General features: G+C 36.9%; 1 protein-coding gene across 3 annotated transcripts in view; it reads left to right on the plus strand.

Moving 5' to 3' along the window:
• Positions 1–23,475, plus strand: part of LOC109068543 (neural cell adhesion molecule 2-like) — a 454,473-nt gene that overhangs the window by 353,853 nt on the left and 77,145 nt on the right. For all 3 annotated transcript variants that reach the window (XM_042748064.1, XM_042748026.1, XM_042748126.1), the window contains exon 2: positions 21,233–21,307. In XM_042748064.1, coding sequence (XP_042603998.1) covers positions 21,233–21,307 — 75 coding nt within the window. The remainder of the gene's footprint in view (positions 1–21,232; positions 21,308–23,475) is intronic.

Here is a 23,475-nt window from a genome sequence, read left to right on the forward strand (position 1 = left end):
TAACGTTATAGTTTGACCTCTTATTAACGTTCGCGCTCTTCCACTGATAAACATGGTATTAGCTTTGTGGCTAATCTAATATAGCAATGCATTAGCGGCTGTAAGTGATGTTACAGAATATTTAGAAGTGATAATGATAGGACCGTTAGCTAGAACTACCACACTGTTTTTATATACAGTGTATGAACTAAATCTACAATCATTTCACATGACGAACGACAGACTCACCGTCAAAAGAGTACATCTCCATGGCTCGGCTGATAGCTTTCTTCTGTAGTGGATTTCTGGCGCTGTTTCAACTGGGGAGTTACAGGGCTCCCTCTGGTGGGCAAACTATGCAACACTCATAACATGAGAGAAGCATGAGACTCTGTTTCTCATGTTTCATCGGCCGTTATAAACGCCGATGCCGATTTAAATGCAATTAGCTCATATCGGCCGGCCGATATATCGGTCGGGCTCTAGTTTATACTAAATGGTTTGTTAAAATTTGCCTGGTTCCCCTTCAGGGATCAGTAATGCTTTGGGAGAGCATCTGTGTGACCACATTCTTAAGCACATGTGAAATCAGTCTAATGGAATGTCGTGATGTCATGGGCAGGATGGTGTAGTGACCAGGAAGCTTAAAAGCACATCCGGTGTAAACAGTGTTAGCTTTTGTTTATTCAGCAGTGTTCTGTGTGTGTCTGCCATGTGTGCTGTGCAAATCTTGGAACAATCACGAGCGAGAAGAAGTCGTCTGACAAGCAATGTTTTAGTCTGTGTGTTCCTCCCTGCCTGTGCTATATTACAGGTGGGGATGCACACAATCTATGCATTGTTTGTCTCAGAGCAGAGCATGCACGGTCAGCTCTCAAGGGGGCTGACTACGTGTATTGTGAGTGGCTTCTGCTGGACATACTTTGCTCTCACTGGACGCTTTTTGAGGAGGATGCCCAGGCTCGCATTCCTTGTGGCTAAGTTCCAATTTCTACTGAGGCAGAGCAATGGCTGCAGTCATGGAGATGGAGTCATGGCCACTGGATTCATGGCCAACAGTGGTGGCCAAGCTTAAGATTGACTGGCCCACTGAAAAGGAGGACATTTGCCCTAGGAATAAGCTGGACAAATGCTTCCTGTATGTTAAGCCGCTACTTCCACGACAGGGTCTTCTGTTTTCCTCAATCTCCACACGAGGTGTCAAGACAGCCTCTTTAGTCTCACAGTTACAAATTATTTTAATATTGTTGGGCTGAGGGAGCAGGGCTATCGGACAATGCCTTAGATGGAACAGACATTTGTGGGCTATCAGTCCCCCATGTCAGCGTTGTACCTTAAGGCCTCTGCATTCCTGCACTCTGCAAGGCCACTTCCCCCCACCTAGCAGAACCAGACTGAAATTCCTAAGGGGACCTTTTAACCTCTGGTCTCCACAGAACATCCTTATGTCAAAGAAAAGCAGAGAAACTGTCTTTTACAAATGTAGATGCCCCAAAATGAACTCAAAAAGACTTCTAAATGAATATCAGTCCATTGCTTAACTCCATATCATTTATGAAACCCACACATTTGACTATCATGTTTCTAATCACTTATTGTGTATGTCTTTTTAATAACTATTGAATAACTTAAGTATTCATATTCATGTTTAGTATGTGTGTGTTCGAATCTTCTTGCTTGAAATGTTTCTGACCATCAGTTATTTGTCAAATGTATCATATTCTTGTCATAGGAATCATGTACAAAATTATACCCTGCAAGAGTGGGAAAATTCGGACCACGTGATTGATAAGATAACATATGATTTATGAATGGGTAGGACAAACATCGCAACACCCCAAGCAAAGACAATATCTAATTGGTCAAGACAACATTTGAGGTGTGGCCAAAAGGCCAGTTTAAATACTCAGGACACCATCAAATTTTGCTTTAAGCCTGCTTTTAGCTTTGGCTTTTCAGCTGCTGCTTTTTGTCATCACTTTTAGCGTTCTTTGAGCGCTGTTCCAGCGTGCTTCGGCCTGCACGCCTGCTGCTACTTATCCACGATGAGAAGAAACACCACCTAGTGTCGTCAAACTTTACTTCTGTTCTTTTACTTTAGTTTCTTTTCTTTTCCGTTGAGAGTTTCTGAGTTAAGTTTTGTAACACTGTGTCGCCGAGTCTGACCTCGAGTGCCCGTTCAACTTCAACCAGCCCACAACTCCGCATCGTGTTCTGAGTTAAGTTTTGTAACACTGTGTCTCCGAGTCTGACCTCGAGTGCCCGTTCAACTTCAACCAGCTCACAACTCCGCATCGTCAGCCAACGCCCAACCACGGGCTTCCCAAGACGTCACTTCAATGACTACTGAACTTCCAGCCAATCAGCAACCTCTGGAAACACCCTTTTCAATGACAACAAAGGGAACCCCCTGTACACAGGCAATGCAATTAACGTACCTCCAGACTAAGTTGAACTGGTGTATCTAATATAATTTTAACCTCATTGTGGAACTCAATGCGAGGGTTAATTAAGTGATTGATGGTTGTTCATGTCTATGCAATTTCACGTATTGCTGTAAACATGGGATTTCACATTTTCATTCTCTTAAACCCATCCTTTCCTAACTTTCTCTCTTCCTGCAACTTGTTTGAATGTGAGTGCGTGTGCTTATTTGTTAGATTAGTTTTTATGTCTTAGATTTATCTAATAAAGCCTTATTCATATTGAAAAGAGAAGTATCTTGTGTTTTGTGCCTACAAGTTAATGTCTTAAACTGCCGATCTTGTTACTGTGCTAATTAATAGTGTTTTCGCTATACTTTGGATATTAATATCCATTGCAGAGTTGATGTTATACGGCTCGTTCAATGAATCGCTGGCCGTCTCAGTGATCAGCCGTAAAACAGTGATTCTGTTCAAATTCCCTTTAAAATCTTAAATGATTCCCTTTGAGCTAAATTGACCTGTTTCCCTTACAGTTGTGCTGCAGGCTTTCTGTCCTCCACCATTTAGTGGCCCAGACCAGGAGAAGCCTAAAGGGATACTCCACCCCAAAATGAAAATTTTGTCATTAATCACTTACCCTCATTTCGTTCCAAACCAGTAAAAGCTTAGTTAAAAGTGTCAAGGTCCATAAAAGGTATGGAAGTCATCGTCAGAATACTCCATCTGCCATCAGACGTGCAGTCTGGGTTATATGAAGCGACGGGAACATTTTTGTAAGCAAAGAAAACAAAATAATGACTTTATTCAACAATTCCTTTGTCAACAATCTCCTCTGTGTCTCTCCATATCACTGTATGCTGCATATGCTCTTCTGTATCATCTGCGCACAAGGATGCACTGTTTCTACGTGTATTTAGCTTTTGAAGAGAACAGCACATTCTTGTTTTTTTTTTTTTTTTTTTTTAATCAGTATGTGTGTTCCCTGGGAATTGAACCCACAACCTTTTGGGCTGCTAAAGCAATGCTACCAAATTTGCCAAATTATTCAAGGCCATATAAGTGAGCATGAGAATTTTAAAATCAATACGAAACTAACAGGAAGCAGTGCAATTTTTCCAGGATAGGTGTGATGTGCTCCCTTGCACTGGTCCTAGTCAGAATTCTAGCAGCTGAATTTTGTACCAACTGTAATTTACTTAGCGTAGCTTTGGAAACTCCAGCCAGCAAAGCATTACAATAATCAATAAGTGAAAAATACAAAAGTGTTGATGAACTTTTCTGCCACAGAGAAAGTCAACATGGGACGTAATTTGGCAATGTTTCTGAGATGAAAAAAAGATGCTTTGACTGTGTTATGAAGATGAAGATCAAATGTTATATCACCCCCAGATTTTTTAGTTTAGTTTGGAATTGTAAAGCAGAGCCATCCACACTTAAGGTTATGGACTCTGCTTTATGCAACTGATGAGGTGAACCAATAAGCATCACTTCAGACTTGTCACTGTTTAGACAGAGAAAATTTTCAGACATCCATTTTTTAATCTCAGTAAAACATTGAGAAAGAAGAGACACAGGCGTATTGACATCAGGTTTTGAATGTATGTAGATCTGAGTGTCATCGGCATAAATAGGAATAGAAGATGGGATGAAAATTATTCAGATTATCAAAGTCCATGTTGTTAGTTTTTGGTACAGGGGTGACAGCAGCAATTTTAAGTGCTGCTGGCACAACTCCACTGCACAGAGAGTCATTGATAATTCTCAAAACAACAGGAGAAAGGGAATCAAAACATGATTTAAACAGACAAGATGGTATTGGATCAACTCTGGAAGTTGAGGCTTTCAGTTTTGAAACATAGAATTAGATAGAGACTTGGAGTCATGAATAGCAAAGTTAGAGAGAGAGATACCAGAAAATGCAGAAATATTTAAGGAGGAGGCAGCAGAAGTATGAGTGGTAACAATGTGGTTACGTATATGATCAATTTTGGTGCTAAAAAAAAAAAAAAACCCTAAAAACATATTACAAAGGTGAGTTGAAGCAGGAACATTAGCGAGGCTGTGATTTTTAAGCAGCTTATTGATTGAGTGAAACAGTTGTTTAGGGTTTCTCTGATTGCTGACAATTATCTGAGAAAAATAAACAGATCTAGCTGACACAATTTCAGCCTTATATTCAAGTAAGCTGTCTTTCCAGGCCTGGTGATGTATCAGTCATGTCGCGCCGCACCGCATCCAGTGTAGACAGCATCACTGATTATAATAAGTTCTGTAGTATTTTGTTGCAGCGCGCCACACCGCTCACGTCCGGTGTAGACATGGTGCTACACCATTTTTTTTTTCCAGTTTTATTTCTATCTACTCTTTATTCTGAAGGTTTTTACTGAGGGTTTTGTTCGCATATCATTCACACTGATTTATAAAACATTTTATTACTAAAAATGCAGTGATTTATTTATTTATTTAAATGTTGACAGTATGACACAGTATGACAGTATGACTCACATTATAAATAAGTCAGTTCTGATTAATAATGTAATAAAAGAGAAGTCCAAAATCCCCTCTGGAAACACCTTTAACTATAATATGTCAATAAAATCACCTGGCTTGAACCTGGCTTTATCCAAAATTCAGATTTCTGTTCTGTAAATGTGTGCAAATGGGTGTAAATATAATTAGACAATGCCTCATTTGTATATTTAAACACAACATTTCAGAAAACTTCTTATAGAAAATAATTGTCTTAATGTAGACAATGATATCTATTAGTTACAATTATACTCTATTCACCCCTGCTACCTTGCCTAAAGGATATTTTAGTTGCAGTTTTCACTCTAAGATTTCTAGCAGATTTCAAATATTTACAAAAAAATAGCCAGCAATGCACTCAATTAAATGTGAAACGCTGAAGTGGGGAAACTGTAATAGTATTTGCTTATAAAATGTGCTTCAATAATCTCAGTAAGTTTTTAAAGTTAAATAGCTTAGTTTTACTTCACTGATACATCTTCTCCATTGACCTCTATTCAAACTGGCCACCTGGAGCATATATGTGTGAATATCTATATCTGCACTCAGTCCATCTGTATTTTTAGATCTCGGGCTCACATTGAGACTCACCTGAGCACCTAAAGTGCCAAATACTGTCACACTGAGAACATACGGATCGTTTAATTAACCCAACGAGACGAGGCATGACAGAGCAACAGAACCAGGAGGATCTAGAAATAAAGATATCGGAAAGTCTGTGGACTCTTTTTAATTTTTAATGTACATATATTAAATTTCCATATATAAAATATATTGTCATATGAAATAAAAAACAACAAAACAAACAAACAAACAAAAAAAAAAAAACATGAAAACTGTTAGAAACAATTTCACTTATCTCTTCATCTACCAGATAATGTACAGTGTTTCCCATACAGTGTTTTATTTGTGGTGGCCCACCATAATTTCAAAACTGCCTGCCACAAATAGATTTTCCAAAAGGCTTTGACTTCATTGAATAAACATGAGCACTGCACATTTCAAAATCAAAACGCGGGGGTTGGTGTTTTTATATGAATGCATCTTTGAAGAGAACTGACCGTCTTCAGAAAAAAACTTTAATGGCATGTCATTTTATTGTTCCTACAATGCCTAAAGTAGCATTCATGAGTGCAGTGCTGCTTTGTTTACAGTCATTATCGGAGAAACTGATATATTTCTGACATTCCAAAAGTGCCTCCTGCTGGCAGAGATTTAAATTTTCAGTTGGCTAGGTGCACAAGATAGCGTTGGTGAGTTTCGGTGACGTGAGTGTAGGCATGCTCCCATCCACTCTTTGCGATGTTCACATTTACTGTGATGGGAAACTTTCATATGAAACTTAATGTTTTTTTTTTTTTTTTTGGTTCTTTTTTTTTCTAATTAAATAGTGTGTAGTGGTATATCAAAGACAAGAGAAAACATCCTCCTTATATTATTATTGCATAATTCTGTGTGGTAATTCATCAAGATATTGCGCGGAGATAGCTTCATTCTTTCTTCTGTACTTCGTCAGTGGTTAGTCAAAATCAACAAGGATTTTTTTCATTCAAACACAAACCACTCAAATGTGGGATACTGTACATTTTCAGAGAATTGATACTGTTCTGACTGAACTGTCAAACGAGATGCTCAGAGATTTCTTCATTGTGGACTCAATGTGTTTTTTTATTAACTTTATTTAGTAAACTTATTTATAACTGTATCTGTACAATTTTACCTAATTTAATTATAGTAGGTTTGCATTTATTAAAGGATCAGTGTTTGTATTTCCCTGCGTGTTTTGATTAATATTTATCTGTTTTGTTAAAATCTGTTTGTGTAAATCATTATGTGTCTGGTGTCTATAAGCAGCGAATACAGTATATTGAGTTGTTTGCATTAATTAACAAATAAAACAAATCTTTAAATTAGTCATAACTATTTATTAATTTTATTTTTTTACAGCCAGTTTTTTCATCAAAAAATATATTTGATGCAAAGATAACTATGTGCAAATGTACAATATGTTGTGAAAATGTATTTCAGTAAAAAAAAAAAAAACAATGTAATACAAATATTTTCGAGAAATAATTATTTGTAAATTTACATAATTTGTAAGGGAAAAATAATACATATTACATAATTGTGTAGCTGTGTACACACCATGAGTTCGTCAACTTTCATTTTGTATGGATTAGTATATTTCATTCATTCACCTCTGCCTAACCCAAACATACCTAAGTTTCAAATGCCCCTAGTTCAATTAACATATAATATAGTAATAATAGCAATGTAGATCTTAGTTGCAATTCCAATTTTCCGTTCTTGCGTTGGAAGTTCACTTTGGACTTAACCAAATATGCTGTCTGTCTGTCAATGTTTAAGGAAGGTGGTGGGTTACTTGGTGGGAGATTGGTAGCTAGAGGAACAGGGACAGCTGGTTTCAAGCGGGATAAATGAAATTATGGGGCTAGTCAAGAGTGGTGAGATAGTATGACTTTGTAGGTGACTTCATTGATTAGTTTAAGAATCTTAAATGGTCCTATATATTTGGGATTGAGTTTGTTACATGTATTTGGTTGCCATGAAATCTTGTGTAGCCAGCAATACTCGATCTCCAGGTTGGTATTGGGTGTTACTATGGCGCTGGTCAGCAAAAGTTTTGTTTGACTATGCAGCCTGTTCTAGGTGTTGATGGGCTTCTTCCTAGACTTGCTCACTGCGTTTGAACAAATCTTCTACAAAGGGAGGATATGTAGGGTTATCATTCCATGGCAATAACAGAGGCTAGTATCCAAGCACACACTGAAAAGGAGTGAGTTGGGTGGCTGAGTGTCGTAGGAATATTCTGCCCAAGGCAAAAAGGCAATCCTCTGAGAGTAATCAGGCATAACGAACAGGACCAGGGACACTACTGTGTGGGTAGTGGCAAAAGCATTGCAGTAGGCAGGGTTCTTGATACTTTAGCGAACGGGTTGAGCATGATGATATCATTATTAATACCATTATTTTTCCCTTTATAACTGGCAAGTGTGTTGAATGGACTTTTAGCGGTATAAGGACGGGAAAAATGTTTGGCGCACCTGCTGCATGGTCTAAAAGGGTTGTCCCTATTCTCTTAATGAGTAATGGGTGTGTTTTGGCTATAACGTGCCATAAACAATCAGAGTCTCATATCCCATTCCCTTTAAAACCAGTTGCGCTTGTGCCATAGCGGATTCGCTATTTACATGGCAGAATTTGCAAGCAGAAAACTGAACGCTTCTCTAGTAAGGGAACAGATCGTAATAATAATCTTTTACATTTTAATCCTTTAATTTTTCATTTTTAAAAATATCTGTGGGGTGCTGCGCATCCCTGTGTGTGTAATAAGCAAAGTGTTTGCGTGTTGTGCACCCGCCTATAAGCGCATATTACTAATGCGTTTTTGTTGGTTAATGGTGCAGTCTATTTCAGTTACCTCAAAATAGCAACGCACCAGCAATGCACCTGAAGACACCACGTTTCCAGACTATTTCAGACAAATGGGCACAAATGCATTTGCTATTAAACTACATGGCGCAGGATGTGAAAATGACAACTGCGTTGGGCTGAAACTAGCAAAAAACATTTCCTTTGTGTCTGGCACCGCATTGCGCCGGGTGTATGATAGGGCATGTAAATGAAAAGGAACAAAACATTTGTTTGGAGGACAGGAGTCAGGTATTTGATTCTGTGAAGTATTTGATATTTCTTGATCAAGTTCATAGAGTATTGAAACTACAGGCTGGGGAGAGAATATGCTCCTCTCTGAAGGAATATGGCTCTGTGGTATGAATGCATGATAAAGCATCAGCCTTTGTGTTCTTTGACCCTGGAGGGTATAATAATGTGAACTGGAATTAACTATAGAAAAGAGACCAACAGGCCTGTCTGGGGTTCAGGCGTTTAGCAGAAGAAAGGTATTCTAAGTTCTTGTGGTCAGTGTAAATAGTAAGAGGATACTCCATTTCCATTCCTCCAGAGCTAGTTTGACTGCCAGCAATTCCATGTTCCTAATATCATGGTTACATTTGGCTGGAGCTGCTTTGATGTTCTCTTGAGCAGTGGTTTGAGTGGATGAAAAATGGAGCTGGAGCCCTGAATGAAATGGCAGTAAAAATCTGAAAATCCTAGAAATCTTTGATGTTTGCAAGATGTGGTTCTGAAGGCGGTTTACCATTCATCCCCTTCACATACAGTATATGTGCCAGATTGCAGAGGTCTAATTTTGTAAAGAACTGAGCATTCCTAAGCTGTTCTAGGGTAGCAGACACTAAGGGTAAAGGATATCTGTATTTTACCATACATTGAATCAGACCCCAATAATTAATGCAAGGTCGGAGGCCTGCTCTCTTTTTCTCCACAAAATAAAAAAATAAAAAATAAAATATAAAATAAAAAATAAAAAATAAACCAGCCGATGCAGGGGATGTTGAAGGTCTGATGTAACCTTGCTGTAATGCCTCTTGTACATATTCTTCCATGTTTTTTTGTTCACTTAAGGAAAGTGGATAGACTCTGTATGGGAGAATGGTTCCAGGAAACAGTTCTATAGCACAATCATACGATCGATGTGGAGGCATGCCACTAGCCTTTTTCTTACTGAATACCTCACTCAGGTCTTGGTATTCCGTGTGGATAATTTATGCTGGATGATTATTGGGACTCTCAATGGTGGTAGTACCTGGTAGTACAATGGTGGTTAGCTCTGGAAGTAAAAGACAGTGATGATAACAAAAGGAGGTTGAGTTGTTTGGCTGACCAGGACAACCGAGGGTTGTGAATTTCCATCCAGGGAAGGCCCAGAATTAAGGGACTTTTAGGAGATTTGGTTATAAACAGACAAATGTATATTCTTGAAGAAGACTCTGCTTGAAGGAGAAGTGGTAAGGTGCGGTGGGTGATAAATACAATAGGCCCTCCATCAATGACTTGGATCTTTCTAGGCTTAGGTAAAGGTTCCATAGGAATATTAAGTTGAGTAACAGTTTCCTGGTTAATAAAGTTTCCTGCAGCTCCTGAGCTGATTATCGCTGTCAATGCAAAGATCAAGCCTGAAAATTGTAGAATAATAGGTAGTGCAAATGCATTGCATTTAAAAGAGCAATACAGGCTTACCAGTTGAGAGTGGGAAACTTGGTTTCCACTTGTAGTTGGGTGAATGGGAGGACTTAGAGAACAATGTTGGATATGATGTCCTGCCTGTCCACAGTAGAGACAGCTGTTCTCTCAACGGTCTCTCACATTCAGTTTCACTGAGTCTTTCTCTACCCAACTGCATGGGTTCTACTGACATGATGGGGCTTGGATATGTCCCTTGGACATTAGATGTGGGATGATTCAGAAGTAATAGGTCTTGACTAATGGCAATGTCAATTATGTCATCAAGTGTAAGTTGTTCATCTCTGCAAGCCAGCTCTGTGAGAACATAGAGAACATACAACAGAGTTGAGACCTTTGCGAAATGCAGCCCTTAATGTTGTGGAGTTCCAACCACTTCCAGCTGCAAAGGTTCTAAACTCAAGTGCATATTCAGCCGATCTCCCATGAGACAGGGTCATTCATTTTTTCTCCTGCTTCTTTACCATCAGTTTCATGATCAAAGACATGATGGAACAATTCCGTGAAATGCTGATTCGATGTAAACATGTACCCCTCCTTGATCCCAAACTGCAGAGGCCCATTTCAATGCCCTTCCAGGCAGTAAATTCATAAAAAGTGCAAATTTCTGTTGTTCTGACATTGCTTCATGACTGGCAAAATACAGAAAACATTGCAGTAGAAAAAAAAAAAAAACCTTTACATTCAGTGTCTTCATCTAAGAATTGCTCCGGTATAGTAATCGGAGAACTTGTTACAGGTGGTTGCATATGACGCTGTGGGGCAGAAACTAAGGCTTGAGAGACAAGGTCTATTTTGGCATTGAGTTCAGCGATTTGTTGTAGCTGCTCCCCCATCACTTGCTGTTGAGCGGTTGTCACTGGCTGCCAATGAAATTGTCCTGCTGCATCCATGCGGTAAGTGAAGTATTCTGTCAGGAATGGATCAGTAGACCAGGAGATCATAGAACACAATGTATTCTACAGACACGTTACAACACAGATAAAGATTGGATACTTCGCTGAGCATGTGGAATTGAGAGTCAGAAGTATTTGTATCTAATCAGAAGTCAGATTATTTAGAGCACTACCATGTGTATACCACATATTCTGGGATGAATTATAGTTAGTTACAGGTAACATATGATATAGGGCAATATATGTCATATGTTAAATTTCTGTATTGGATATTAATAAAACTTAATTAATGCTGTAAAATATCACAGTTCATGTTACCTAATGCATTAACTAGTGTTAACAAATTATAATTTCTTTTCAAGTATATATATATTAGGGGTGTCCGTCTAAGGATTTTTTTATAGTCGAATCGGAATTTTCAAATCTTGCCGATATTCGACTAATAGTCGAAATCATATGTTTTGGGGCGGTGCAAAATATATTGAGTCAAGTCAGACATTCAACACCCATAATTACTGATGTTAACACACAGGGAAAATGTGTAATGAACACCTCGCAGATACAAGTGGGGTAAATAATGTTTTATGTTTTAAAAGATAGTCAACACTAAACGTCAGCGAAACCCTAACAATTCACTTTTTTTTTTTTTTTTTTTTTTTTTTTTTAATAATAGTGCTCTCATTATAACGTTAGCCTATATGACAGTAGTTCTGCATTTCTGTTTTGAGCTGCGCATGCTGAAGATGACCAGTATTCACACATTTGATAGCAAGTTTTTAATCAATTGGATTAAACTCATGATTTCACATAGAATACGCTTCGTTGAAGCTGAAGAGATAATCACCATAGTAATACAATGAAGTGCTTGACTCAACCAAATGCATTTTATATCAGGTAAATAATATATCCACGATATATATAAACCAGCTATAATGTTTTGAAATCTCTTGTACCCTACCTGATCGAAAAAAAAATAAATTCTCTGCCTGTGTCAGTTTGAGTGTTGTTAAAGTTTTAAATTCCATGTTACCTAGATGCTCCTCTGTCGGTCACGGATTATGGAGAGTGAAACATAAATCTATAGGGGTGGTTGGATTTATTCACGCACTTAAAAATATTTATTTGAAGCTTCTTTCTTTTCAGATTTTTATTTACAGTTTTATCATAATAGGCTGTATATTAACTTATTGGTAGAAAACCAATAGTTCTATGTGAAATCAGACATTTGAGCTCCTCTATATAGTCAAAATGGCATAATCATAACACCCAGTGAATATTTGACTGTAAGATTGGTAATGGAATCAGGCTTCTCGAATCGAAGCATCGAATCGTCGACTATTCGGGGTCACCCCTAATATATATATATATAGTATAATAGATATATATATATATATATATATATAATTTGATTGATTGAAATAAATTATACATTTCCATCATCCGTCTGAAATCACCACCGGCGTAAACATGTCACAAACTTCACAAATTGCATTTGTGTGGTAAACATGCTTCAATATTTAACGACTAAAGGCCTATAGCAGTGTTCAGACACATGCCACTATTAGTTCTGGTGACTGATGTGTTGTTTAGTGTTGTTTGGGCAGAGCTGGTGCTGCCTGGAGTCAATGAGGAACGATCCTATGGGACTGCAGAGGTTCATATCCCACAAGCCACATTTGAGGAGCTGCTTTGACACCCGTGGGTGTTGTGCACTGACATGAAATCAGATGCAGCGGCTGTAGAACATCTCAGTGAAATGAAAGCCGGCTGTGAGAGTGGCACACGACAGCTCAAATCACAGGAGATGCTGTCAGGAAGCATTGTATTGCTTCGACTCACACTGCACTGTTGGCACAGTAGTTAACCTGAAAAACTAAAAATGGCACGTCATGCCGAAAAGGTTGCCGACCGCTGCTGTAAAGTGAGGGTGCTTTCAATAATAATGTCATTAATAGATTCTGTTTATTAATTAACTTCTATGAACTAAATCAAATCAACATTTGGTGTGACCACCATTTGTGTTTAAAACAGCATTTGTCCTAGGTTCACATGTGCATGTTTTTCTCAGGTAGTTTTGCAGAAAGGTTTCTTCAATTGTCTTCGAGATGTTGCCACAGTTCTTCTGGATTTAGTCTGTTGAGATGATGGTGGGATCAGATCTCTGTGTGGAGCACTGGATGTTGTCAGACTCCTTGTGTATTCAAAAAAAAATAAAAAATAAAAAAAATAAAATATATATATATATATTATATATATATATATATATATATATATATATATATATATATCTATATATATATATATATATTAGGGGTGTGACAAACACTTATCCCACGAGACGAGACGAGACACGAGACTGGGTTCACGAGAACAAGACGAGACAAGATTTTTTAACTTTTATTGAAAAGAAATCCTCAATGATGAAATATATAGGGAAAAACTGTCTTTTATTTAACTGAAAAACAAAATGCAAAAAAAATGTAGATGCATTTGCAGATGTAGTAGTAGGCTGTGTACAGTATATTCCATTGTCGTTATTTCAAACCGGACTTTTATTTTAATTTATTCATTTTATTTTTTCCTTAAGATTTTTTATTATTTTTTTATTTTTTCTCAGAAATTCTGTGTTGTGTATTTAAATTTTTCTGGTTATCAAATGAAGGCATAAAACATTAATTTCATAATTTAGCATTTAATTATTGAAAATTAAGCAAACTTTATATTTTGGCAAACAAATGGGATTTATTATTAAAATTAAAACATGGAAGTAATGTTGTGTGATTATTCCCTTAAAATAATGTTTGTTTTATTTTAGTTGTAGTAGTAGGCTGTGTACAGTACATTCTATTATTTTGACGGGTTGCCGTGAATACCTTTACAGTACTGTGTATGTAATATGACGCTAGTTTTACTCAAGTCAAATGGTAAAATGCTCATGAAGTGACTCTCAGAGCAGTTCTGGAGATGTTGTTCATGTGTTTACGTCCTCATTTAGTGAGACGGCAGACGCTGAAATCACCGCGAGCGTCACTTGTGCTTCAGTGTGTGTGTGTGTGTAAACCACGCGTCTGCATCGACTTTTGCGGCTTTATATTTACAGATACTAGTCCATGTCATGTTTTGATTTAAGTGTAATGACCGACTTTTAGTTAATTAATTAAAAATTTGAGAAAATCCGTGACATTCCGCGTTAAACTGTGAATTCCGTTTTAAAGACTGGATTCACTGTGTAATTTTCCCGCTTATCATGCGGCCATTTGCCTGATGTGAACATAATATCTTACATACTTTACATCACATACCTCTGGTGAAAAGGCTAGTGTAATGCAAATATATCCGAAAGGTCTGCACAAAGATAACGTCAACTTTTTGGACACATCGGATCTCGTCACACCCCTAATATTATATATATATATATTATTAGATAGACCCATTTTTTTTTTGTCTTCATTGTCTGATTCACCAACAAATGACCATTTTGAGAATTAACGAACCAGTCAAAATAATCGAATGACTCACTCAGTACTGCCAGTACTCACTGAGAAATTATTTTCATCATGTCCAACTTGACTTGCTCAAAATTTCTCAAATAATTATTAATGTAATTTTTAAGGATGCAGAAATGTAAATCAGAACCAGAAACTCTAAACCCCTTACAATTCCCAGCCATACACAACATATGGAGTGCTGTGTCATAACTGTGCTGTACTGTATTTACTCAGGCCTTCCAGATACTATGAACTCTGAATGTTCAGGGAGGATCAGGATCGCTTCAGGCAAGCGTAACGCGGTAAACTGGGTAAAACTACAGCTGGTGCGGATGGATTCTCACAGGTGCATGTGGGACTTTAGAATGCATTTAAACACCAACTCGCTTGCAGAAACATGAAAAGAACCGCTGACACAGACAGTCCCAGGTGGGAAGCAGCAGCCGTATTTACGCCTGAGGGCGTCTCAGCGTGTGTCTGTGTCACACAAACCCCCTGTTCTGTTCAGAGACGTATCCTCGCATGCAGTGCCACTCTTTTAGTGTCTCTTCGGCACTTCTACCTGCCGTTAACCCACTGTACGTCCACAGATACTCATGTGGAGCTTGGAATATCTCTGTCAAATCACAGTCTATTACAGAACGAGTATCGTTTGCCCCTTGGCATGTCCCGTCTGTGTGCTTAATTACAGTTAATATAAGGTGAGGCTGTTCTGAATGAAAATGAGTTATTGAACTTTATAGAATTTTGAAATAAGTGTCTTCTGCTCATTAAAGCTGCATGTATTTGATCAAATATACAGTAAAAACTGACATATTGTGATTAAAAGTGACTGCAAATACATTTATTTTCTACAAAAAAAATTATATTTCAAATAAATGCCGTTCTTTTGAACTTTCATAAAAGAATCCTGAAAAAAAAAAATGATGTCTTCCACAAAAATATGAAGCAGAACAACACTGATAATGATCAGAAATGTTTCTTGAGTAGCAAATCAGCATATTAGAATAATTTATGAATTATCATGTGGCGCTGAAGACTGTAGTAATGATGGTGAAAATTCAGATTTGATCACAGGAATAAATTACATTTTAAAAGATATACACATAGAAAACAGTTATTTTGATTTGTAATACTATTTCATAATATTACTGTATTTGAATCAAATAAATGCAGCTTTGGGGAGCGGAAGATACTTTGTTAAAAAAAACATTAAAAAAAAAATGTCATACACACATGGTGTTGTGTGAAGCTCGTCTAATGCCCAGCATACATTGTACGATTTTGGGCTGTCCCAGAAAAAAGATGACCATCATGGAAAAAAAAGTTGCGATGATTTCTTTTGCCATGGATCCTAAATGTTGGTCATACATCATACTGTGAGAGAGGTTCAAAGATGGCCGTTGTTACGTTCTTGAGACCAAAGATAGCATGCGATAATTTTCTGGCAGTGTCAGAAATTAAGGATAACCATCTCTCAGTGTGTTTGCTGTATAGCCAATAAAAATTCAACATTAAATAATATATTGATCAACACTACATGGAGCTAAAACATAAAGGCCATGGAAGCGAAAATAGCTAAAAGGAATACTGGTATGTGGAATTCCAATAAGTAATTTATTGTCCTCTTCTGCCATTTTTTCAGTACACATAAAAACCACAATTGCCAAAACACAATTCATCTTGCTCTATTTGTTTACCAAGTACGTGTGGTGATGACCTTTTGTTCTTCTATAATAACTTGCATCATAGCCTACCATAGATATGGAAAGGTAGATGCCACATTCGACCTCTCCAGACACGTTGATGTGTCCACCATCTTGGAACAGTCAATGTGTCGTCACTCACATTACAAATCAATTAGTTTCAACATGCCACAACATTCGCAGCCTCTGGTTGAAAAAAAAAAAAAAGTAATTCCTAAAAAAATTGGATAAACTTTTTACAGGTAGGAATGTGTTGGTCTGTGTTTTCAGTATGTATTAACTCAGTATTACAGGTATTTAAACTTGAAGTACCTTGTTGTATTGTGTTTGTTTAACAAAATCATCTGCTTAAGTCTGTTGCAGATAAAGATATTCATACATGCATATAAATAGAGTTACAGACATCCAGGCAACTTGCTTTCGAGTGTTCAAGGACCTGCTTTGACCATTCCAATATGGTGAACAGCTTACATTTACCGGCACATAGAAACAGGGTATATCTATGTAGCCAATGAATAAATAGGTGTCATCATCATTTAATCTGCATCCATGTCTCAAAGTGTGATTTGTAATGATCTTATAAGATCGCTGAAAATAACACAGGATCTTAGCATAATGCACTCACAGTAAACACTCATTTATTTGTGAAGTTTATTCTGCTAAGTTTTCTTGACCTTGTTAGAAATGTTGTTTATGTGCATTATTTCACTGTAACTTTAGGATTTTAATGACTCACACAGGTTTGTGTTTTATTATTTTGCGTGGGCATGATTTCAGATTAATTTTCACACCTGCCAAACGGCCATGAATCAATGAACGCACTAATCCGATTAGTCCTACAAACAAGCTCTGTGTTGTTTTTTATTACCTCAGAACAGCATCTGGATCATTAATTTACTTCCAGTCTTCAGTTACACTCTGAGTACTTTCAGTTTAGCACAAAATGACAATTCCGTCACCATTTAGTCACCCACATCTTCTTTTGTGCTCCACAGTTTGGGTTGGAATGGCCTGCAGGTGAATAAATGATGACAGAATTTTAATTTTCAGCTTTTAAATGCAAAATGAGCTATGTGACTCTAAAGCTAGCGAGCGAGCGCGCGCGCGCACACACACACACACACATTTGCCTCTTATGGCTCTAGTGACATTTTCTTTCCACCTCAGGTGGCAGCCATCATAGTCAGTCCTGTGCCAGCCGTAGTCTCTAATTACGGAGTTCAGGGCCGCGCTTTGGTCATTAATCAGCCCATAGCTTCCCAAATTAGACATTCTCACCAGACATGCAGCAGTTAGCCGAGTCTGAGGAGACAAGCTGCGTTTGGAGTGCTAAAAACTACAACAGACCAACAATGAAAGGACAGGCTGGTTCCTCTCCACCCGCATCCCTGAGAGGAATAAATCAGCTGTGCACTTGATATGTTAAAGATTTACATAGCGACTGTGGAGGAATCATTGGCGTCACAGCACTGCCATCTATAGGCTGCTTTTCTGCCGATGCATGCTGGTTTGTTTAAAGCAAAATTTGAAAGATTAAAGCTGCTTTTATACACGCATCAAAAAAAAGAACAAAAAAAACAGCTTTAATCTTTCGAACAGTGCCTTGCGAAAGTATTCATACCCCTTCATTTTTTTCATTTTGTTATGTTGCTGCTTTATGTTAAACTGCTTTAAATTACTTTTTTCTCCACATCAATCTACACTCTATACAACGTAATGGGAAAGCAAAAAAACTGTTTTTTAAAATTTAACATTTGCTAATTATTTGATTCCATTGCATAAGTACTTATACCCTTATCTGGGCAAGTTGAAATTTAGCTCAGGAGCATTCATATTGCTTGTAGATTTTACTACACCTCAAATGAAGTTAATCTGTGGCAAATTCAATTGAATGGGTATGATTTGGTAAGGCACACACATCTAAAAGGTCTAACAGCTGATAATGCATATTAGAGCAAAAACCAAGTCCTGATGTCAAAAGAACTGCCTGTAGAGCTCAGAAACAGGTTTGCATCAAGCCACACACCTGGGGAAGAGATCAGAAAAAAATCTACTTCATTGAAGTGTCATAGAAGCATGTAGTCTCTGTTACCCTCAATGGAAGAAGTTTGAAACAACCAGGACTCTTCATAGAGCTGGCCTCCTGGCAAAACTGAACAACTGATATATACGCTTTGCAAAAATATTCAGACCCCTGACCAATTCTCTCATATTATCAAATTATAAATGACAGACTTAAACTTCATCCTGATGAATATTATGAAAACCCAAGAGCATTCCACAGATGTTAATAAAATTATAAAAATGTATAGATTAGGAAAAGGGTACAAAATAATATCCAACTGTTCAGATGTCACAGTCAGCACAGTTGGATCAATAATCAGGAAGTGGAAGGTCCACCGTACCACCCAGTCACTTCCAGGAAAAGGCTGTCCCTCAAAACTCAGCATTTGAACAAAAAAGAAGGCTTGTGAGAGAAGCCACTGAGAGGCCCACAATCACAAAGTTCAATGGCTGCAAGTGGAGAAATGGTGCACCAGTCAACCATATCCAGAGCACTGCATAATTGACCTATCTGTAAGCCCCTCCCCTCGAACACAGATGAGCCAATGGCAGTCGAGTATCAGTTGCATGGGGACCGGAACTCAGACATCTTTAGGTTTCAGACCATAGAGAAACATTGGAAGATCTGAAGCTTTCATAGGTTTGATTGTGTTTATGCTCCGAAAATGGAAAAACGATGTGCCTGTGTTACTTGTAACACTGATTCCAGGTTTCCTGAGAGGATGGGCAATAGAGATTATTTTATTACATTTCCTAAACCCAAACATAATAGAGCAAAATGTCCCTAAGCATTCAATCCCAATCCCAATCCCAATGAAAACAAAAACATTCATTTTCTGGTTGTCATACTCTCATTAAGTTACAATTTTCATCTGCTCAAGCAGAATGTTACTGTCATCTGGCGTTTCAGCAGGGTATCTCTTGCTAAAACCAGCTAACGTTAAAGTTACTGAGTCAATGTTATTACAAATCTAAATAGCGAACTGTTCTCACATCATGTACAGTGTAAGTCAGAAACACATAAACAAAGGTCTACATTTCAGTGCCTCTCCATATTAAACTAGTTAAATGTACATTAATTTAATCATACCCTGCGATACATGAACAGTGTTGATCCAGGATGTTGTCATCCGTGATCATGAGACTTCTCCTACTTGCACTGTAACTAAGGGGCTTACCGATAGGTCAATTCTGGCCTGCATGGGAGGGTGGCAAAAAAGAAGCCGTTGCTCAAATAATTAATATCTGAAAGCACGTCTGGATTTTGCCAAAAAGCATGAGTGACCCAGCTGCAGTTTGTGGTCAGATGTGACCAAGATACAGCTTTTTGTCCAAAACTTTCTGGTTTTGGTTTTCGGTCCCACAGATCATGTTTTCAGGCCATTTTAAGTCTTATTTTGACATAACAAAGTAGTTTTATCTACATGTGTTTACTCATTTTTGTTTACTCTTTTTTTTTTTTTTTTATTAGTCTTCCCATTAACACCATTATATTGTTCATTCAGACTGATTCACAAAAGCGCACAAACACAAGAGGCGGGATTTATTGCATGAACCAATCACAGCTAAACATAACCAGTCATATCCAATCAAATCATGATGGAGGCATTGCCTCCTCTCATCAAGTGACTTTTCCCCATTCATTCTCAATTACCCCCCCACTAAACTCCACACACACTTTAGGGCAGGGGTGTTAAACGCAGTTCCTGGAGGACCACAGACCTGCAGAGTTTCGTTTCAACCCTAATTAAATTCACCTGAACCAGCTAATCAAGTCCTTCAGGCTTATTTGGAAATTACATGGCATGTGTGATGGAGCAGGATTGGAACTATACTCTGTAGGGCTGCGGCCTCCAAGAACCGAGTTTGACACGCCTGCCTTAGGGGGTCTGTTAAAACTCAATGGGCTCAGGGGAGGCAAGAGAGACACGGACTCTCGCTACAATTTTACCTTCTGGGGTCGATGTTGGACAATGTTTCTTTAGAAAAAACAAGTGATTTACACACTTTTTAATGTTATATTTTTGTAATATTCACGTTTTATTTTTGCACTACAATTTTTTTTCTCATCAGTATTTTGAGGAGGCACTGCCTCATTTCCCTCCTCGGATGAAACACAACTGATATATAGATTACACAGTTTAAACCTAAATGAATAAACTTAATGTGATGCATCAAGCATATAAGAACCAAGTAAAATTTCTGCAATCAGAAAATCATGGCATAGTTTTTTATTCATATTTGCATATTTTGGATTAATCATATTTTCAAAATGTATTTATTCACATTGCATATAATCAGCATAAATGTGTTCACTGTGAAAACAATTACATTCATTCAGTAAAAAGTATGAGCAAATGCCAGTAAAACAAACAATATTGGTTGCGTGGGATTGAAACAAATTTGATTTATTTGATGGATAAATAAATAAACCTGGTTGTTGTGTGATTAAAGCAGTCAGTTTATTAATGCAATTACAAAAATCTTGAATTTACACACACACACACACACACACACACACACACTTTACATATTTATTTATTTATGGACTGTTTGATTGGTTGATGTATGTTAAACCTGTGTGATCCATATGCATGGACATTGTATATAAATTCAAAAATTGTAAGAAACAAGTTTTGGATTTAATTCAGCAAATCATTCAGCTATGGTATTCATATTATCTGTATTTTTGAAATATTATAGAAAACTTCTCTTTCTTAAGCTCAGAAAACATAAGTCATGTTTAATTTAAATGTGAAGTGTTTGTCTCAGATTTTTATATAGTTCACTGGGAGTAAATGCACAAATGACTGTCATGCAGTAAGATTATGAAGTAGAGTTGGAAAATAATGTCTGTCCTGCATTCAGACTTTGATGATATTGATGAATTATACAACATTAACACTGTTATTTTCCTGTCTATCACCGAGAAGCTGTTTGGAAACAATCTGTATTGTATAAAGTGCTATATATATTAAAAAAAAATGTGACTTGACTAGGTTTCTCTCTTTCTGTTATAGCGGTGCTTCAGGTGTCAATATCACTCAATAAAGTGGAACTGAGTGTTGGAGAGTCTAAATTCTTCACATGCACAGGTAAGAACCAAACCCTGCTTGATGTGACATATTAACACACTTGAAAAATACATGATTTTCAGATGATTGTTGCCTAAACTTTGCAGTACATTTTCTTAAAATAAATACACTACTATTAAAAAGTTTGGGGTCAGTAAAATTGTAAATGTTTCTGAAAGAAATCTCTTCTGATCAACAAAGTTGTATTTTATTTGATTAAAAAAATACAGTAATATATATATATATATATATATATATATATATATATATATATATATATATATATATATATATATATATAATATATATATATATATATATTATATTATATTATATTATATTATTTATTATTATTATTACAATTCAAAATAGGTTTTTTTATGTGAGTATATTATAAAATGAAACTTATTCCTGTGATTCAGTCTGAATTTTCAGCATCATAACTCCAGTCTTCATTGTCACACGATCCTTCAGAAATCATTCTAATATCTGATTTGCCACTCAAGAAACATTTTTTTTTTTTTTTTTTTGTGAAACATTTCAATTATCAATGTTGAAAACAGTTGTGCTGAAAGTTGTGATACTGTCATGGGGGTGTGCAACAGACTGATGACGAGGCAGAAAAGTAAAGTTCCAACACAAATTAAAAAATAATCCACACAAGAATAATCCAAACTGGCAGTACAACCCCCAAAAATATGGAATCACCATTTAGAAGTTGTTCACCCAATTTTTCTTTAATAATTCACAGCTCTAGTTATGTGAAACATACTTACAATATTTTAAATGGAAAATAATTTTCCATATCAAATAGAGGAACAAATTATGGAATCATTCAATGTTGAGAAAAAAAAATGGAATCAACTTGTAATGTGCATTTCTGAAACAAATACCGCCACATTTCTAAAATGGTAATTAGTCAGCAGTTAAAAGAGAGTACTAATAGACCTTAACAAGCTGTTGGACTTGGCTAATAGAAAGTAAACAAGCCCAACAAGAGAGCTGTTGGTTGAAACGATGGAAAGGATTATAAAACTCAAGACTGAAATGCTATACGGAGTGGGGCAAAAGAAGTTGGATGTTCTCAGTCAGCTGTTTCTAAAATTTGGTTCAATATAAACAAAATGGAAAGGTTACAAAAGGAAAACATATGGGCAGAACAAGGAAGACATCAAAGCATCAGGATAGAAAACTCAATAGAAAATAGAAAAAAAAAAAAAAAAAAAACGAGAGACAGGAGTCAATGTGTATCAGAACTGTAAGAAACTGGCTCAATTAAATGGGATTTACATACAGGAAACCAAACGAAAACCAGCATTAACACCTAAACAGAAGAAAACAAGTTTACAGTGGGCTAAAGAGAAGGAGTCATGGAGTGTGGATGATAGGATGAAAGTGATATTCAGTGATGAAACATAAACCTGCCTTTGACAAGGAGATGATGCTGGAACTTTTGTCTGGTGCCGTTCTGATGAAATGTATAAAGATGACTGCCTGTAGAAAACAATATGAAATTTTCCAACTCATTTATGATATGGGCTTATGTGTCAGATAAAAGACCAGGGTAAATGGTAATCCAACCTCAACAATCAATGCACAGGTGTACACTAAAATTTTGGACACTTTTCTCATGCCATCAATAGAAAAGAAGTTTGGTGATAATGATTTCAGAATTTTTTTTTTAGGATGATAATGCATCTTGCCACAGAGCAAAGAGTGTTAAAGCTTTTCTTCAGGAAAGCCATATCAACTCATTGACATGGCCAGCACACAGTAGTGATGTTCGGTTCTTGAACGAATCGTTGTTTTGAGCTGGTTCTCAGGAAGTAACCGGTCGAACCGGTTCACAAATCGAACTGAATCGAACTTTAGTTCCGGGTTGATGATGCAGGACGCACTGCCAAAGTAGCACATCCAACTCAAAAAGAATCGATTGAGCCAGTTCAACTAACTGTCGAAGTTTGCAGAGGATTACCGAGAACTCAACAAGAACCGAATGAGCCATGGTGAAGTTTGCAGAGGATTACCGAAGATTCTGATGAGTGAGTTGACGATACTGTGCAAGCCTGAGGTGCATACTAAAAATATGCTTATTATGATTGTTATTAATTTACATTTTATTAAAACCTGAAAAATAATTTCTGTCGAGTGATGTAAATACATTTTGCAATAGTTTAAATAATTTAAAG

The sequence above is a fragment of the Cyprinus carpio genome, chromosome A1, assembly GCF_018340385.1.
Source record: "Cyprinus carpio isolate SPL01 chromosome A1, ASM1834038v1, whole genome shotgun sequence".
NCBI lineage: Eukaryota > Metazoa > Chordata > Actinopteri > Cypriniformes > Cyprinidae > Cyprinus > Cyprinus carpio.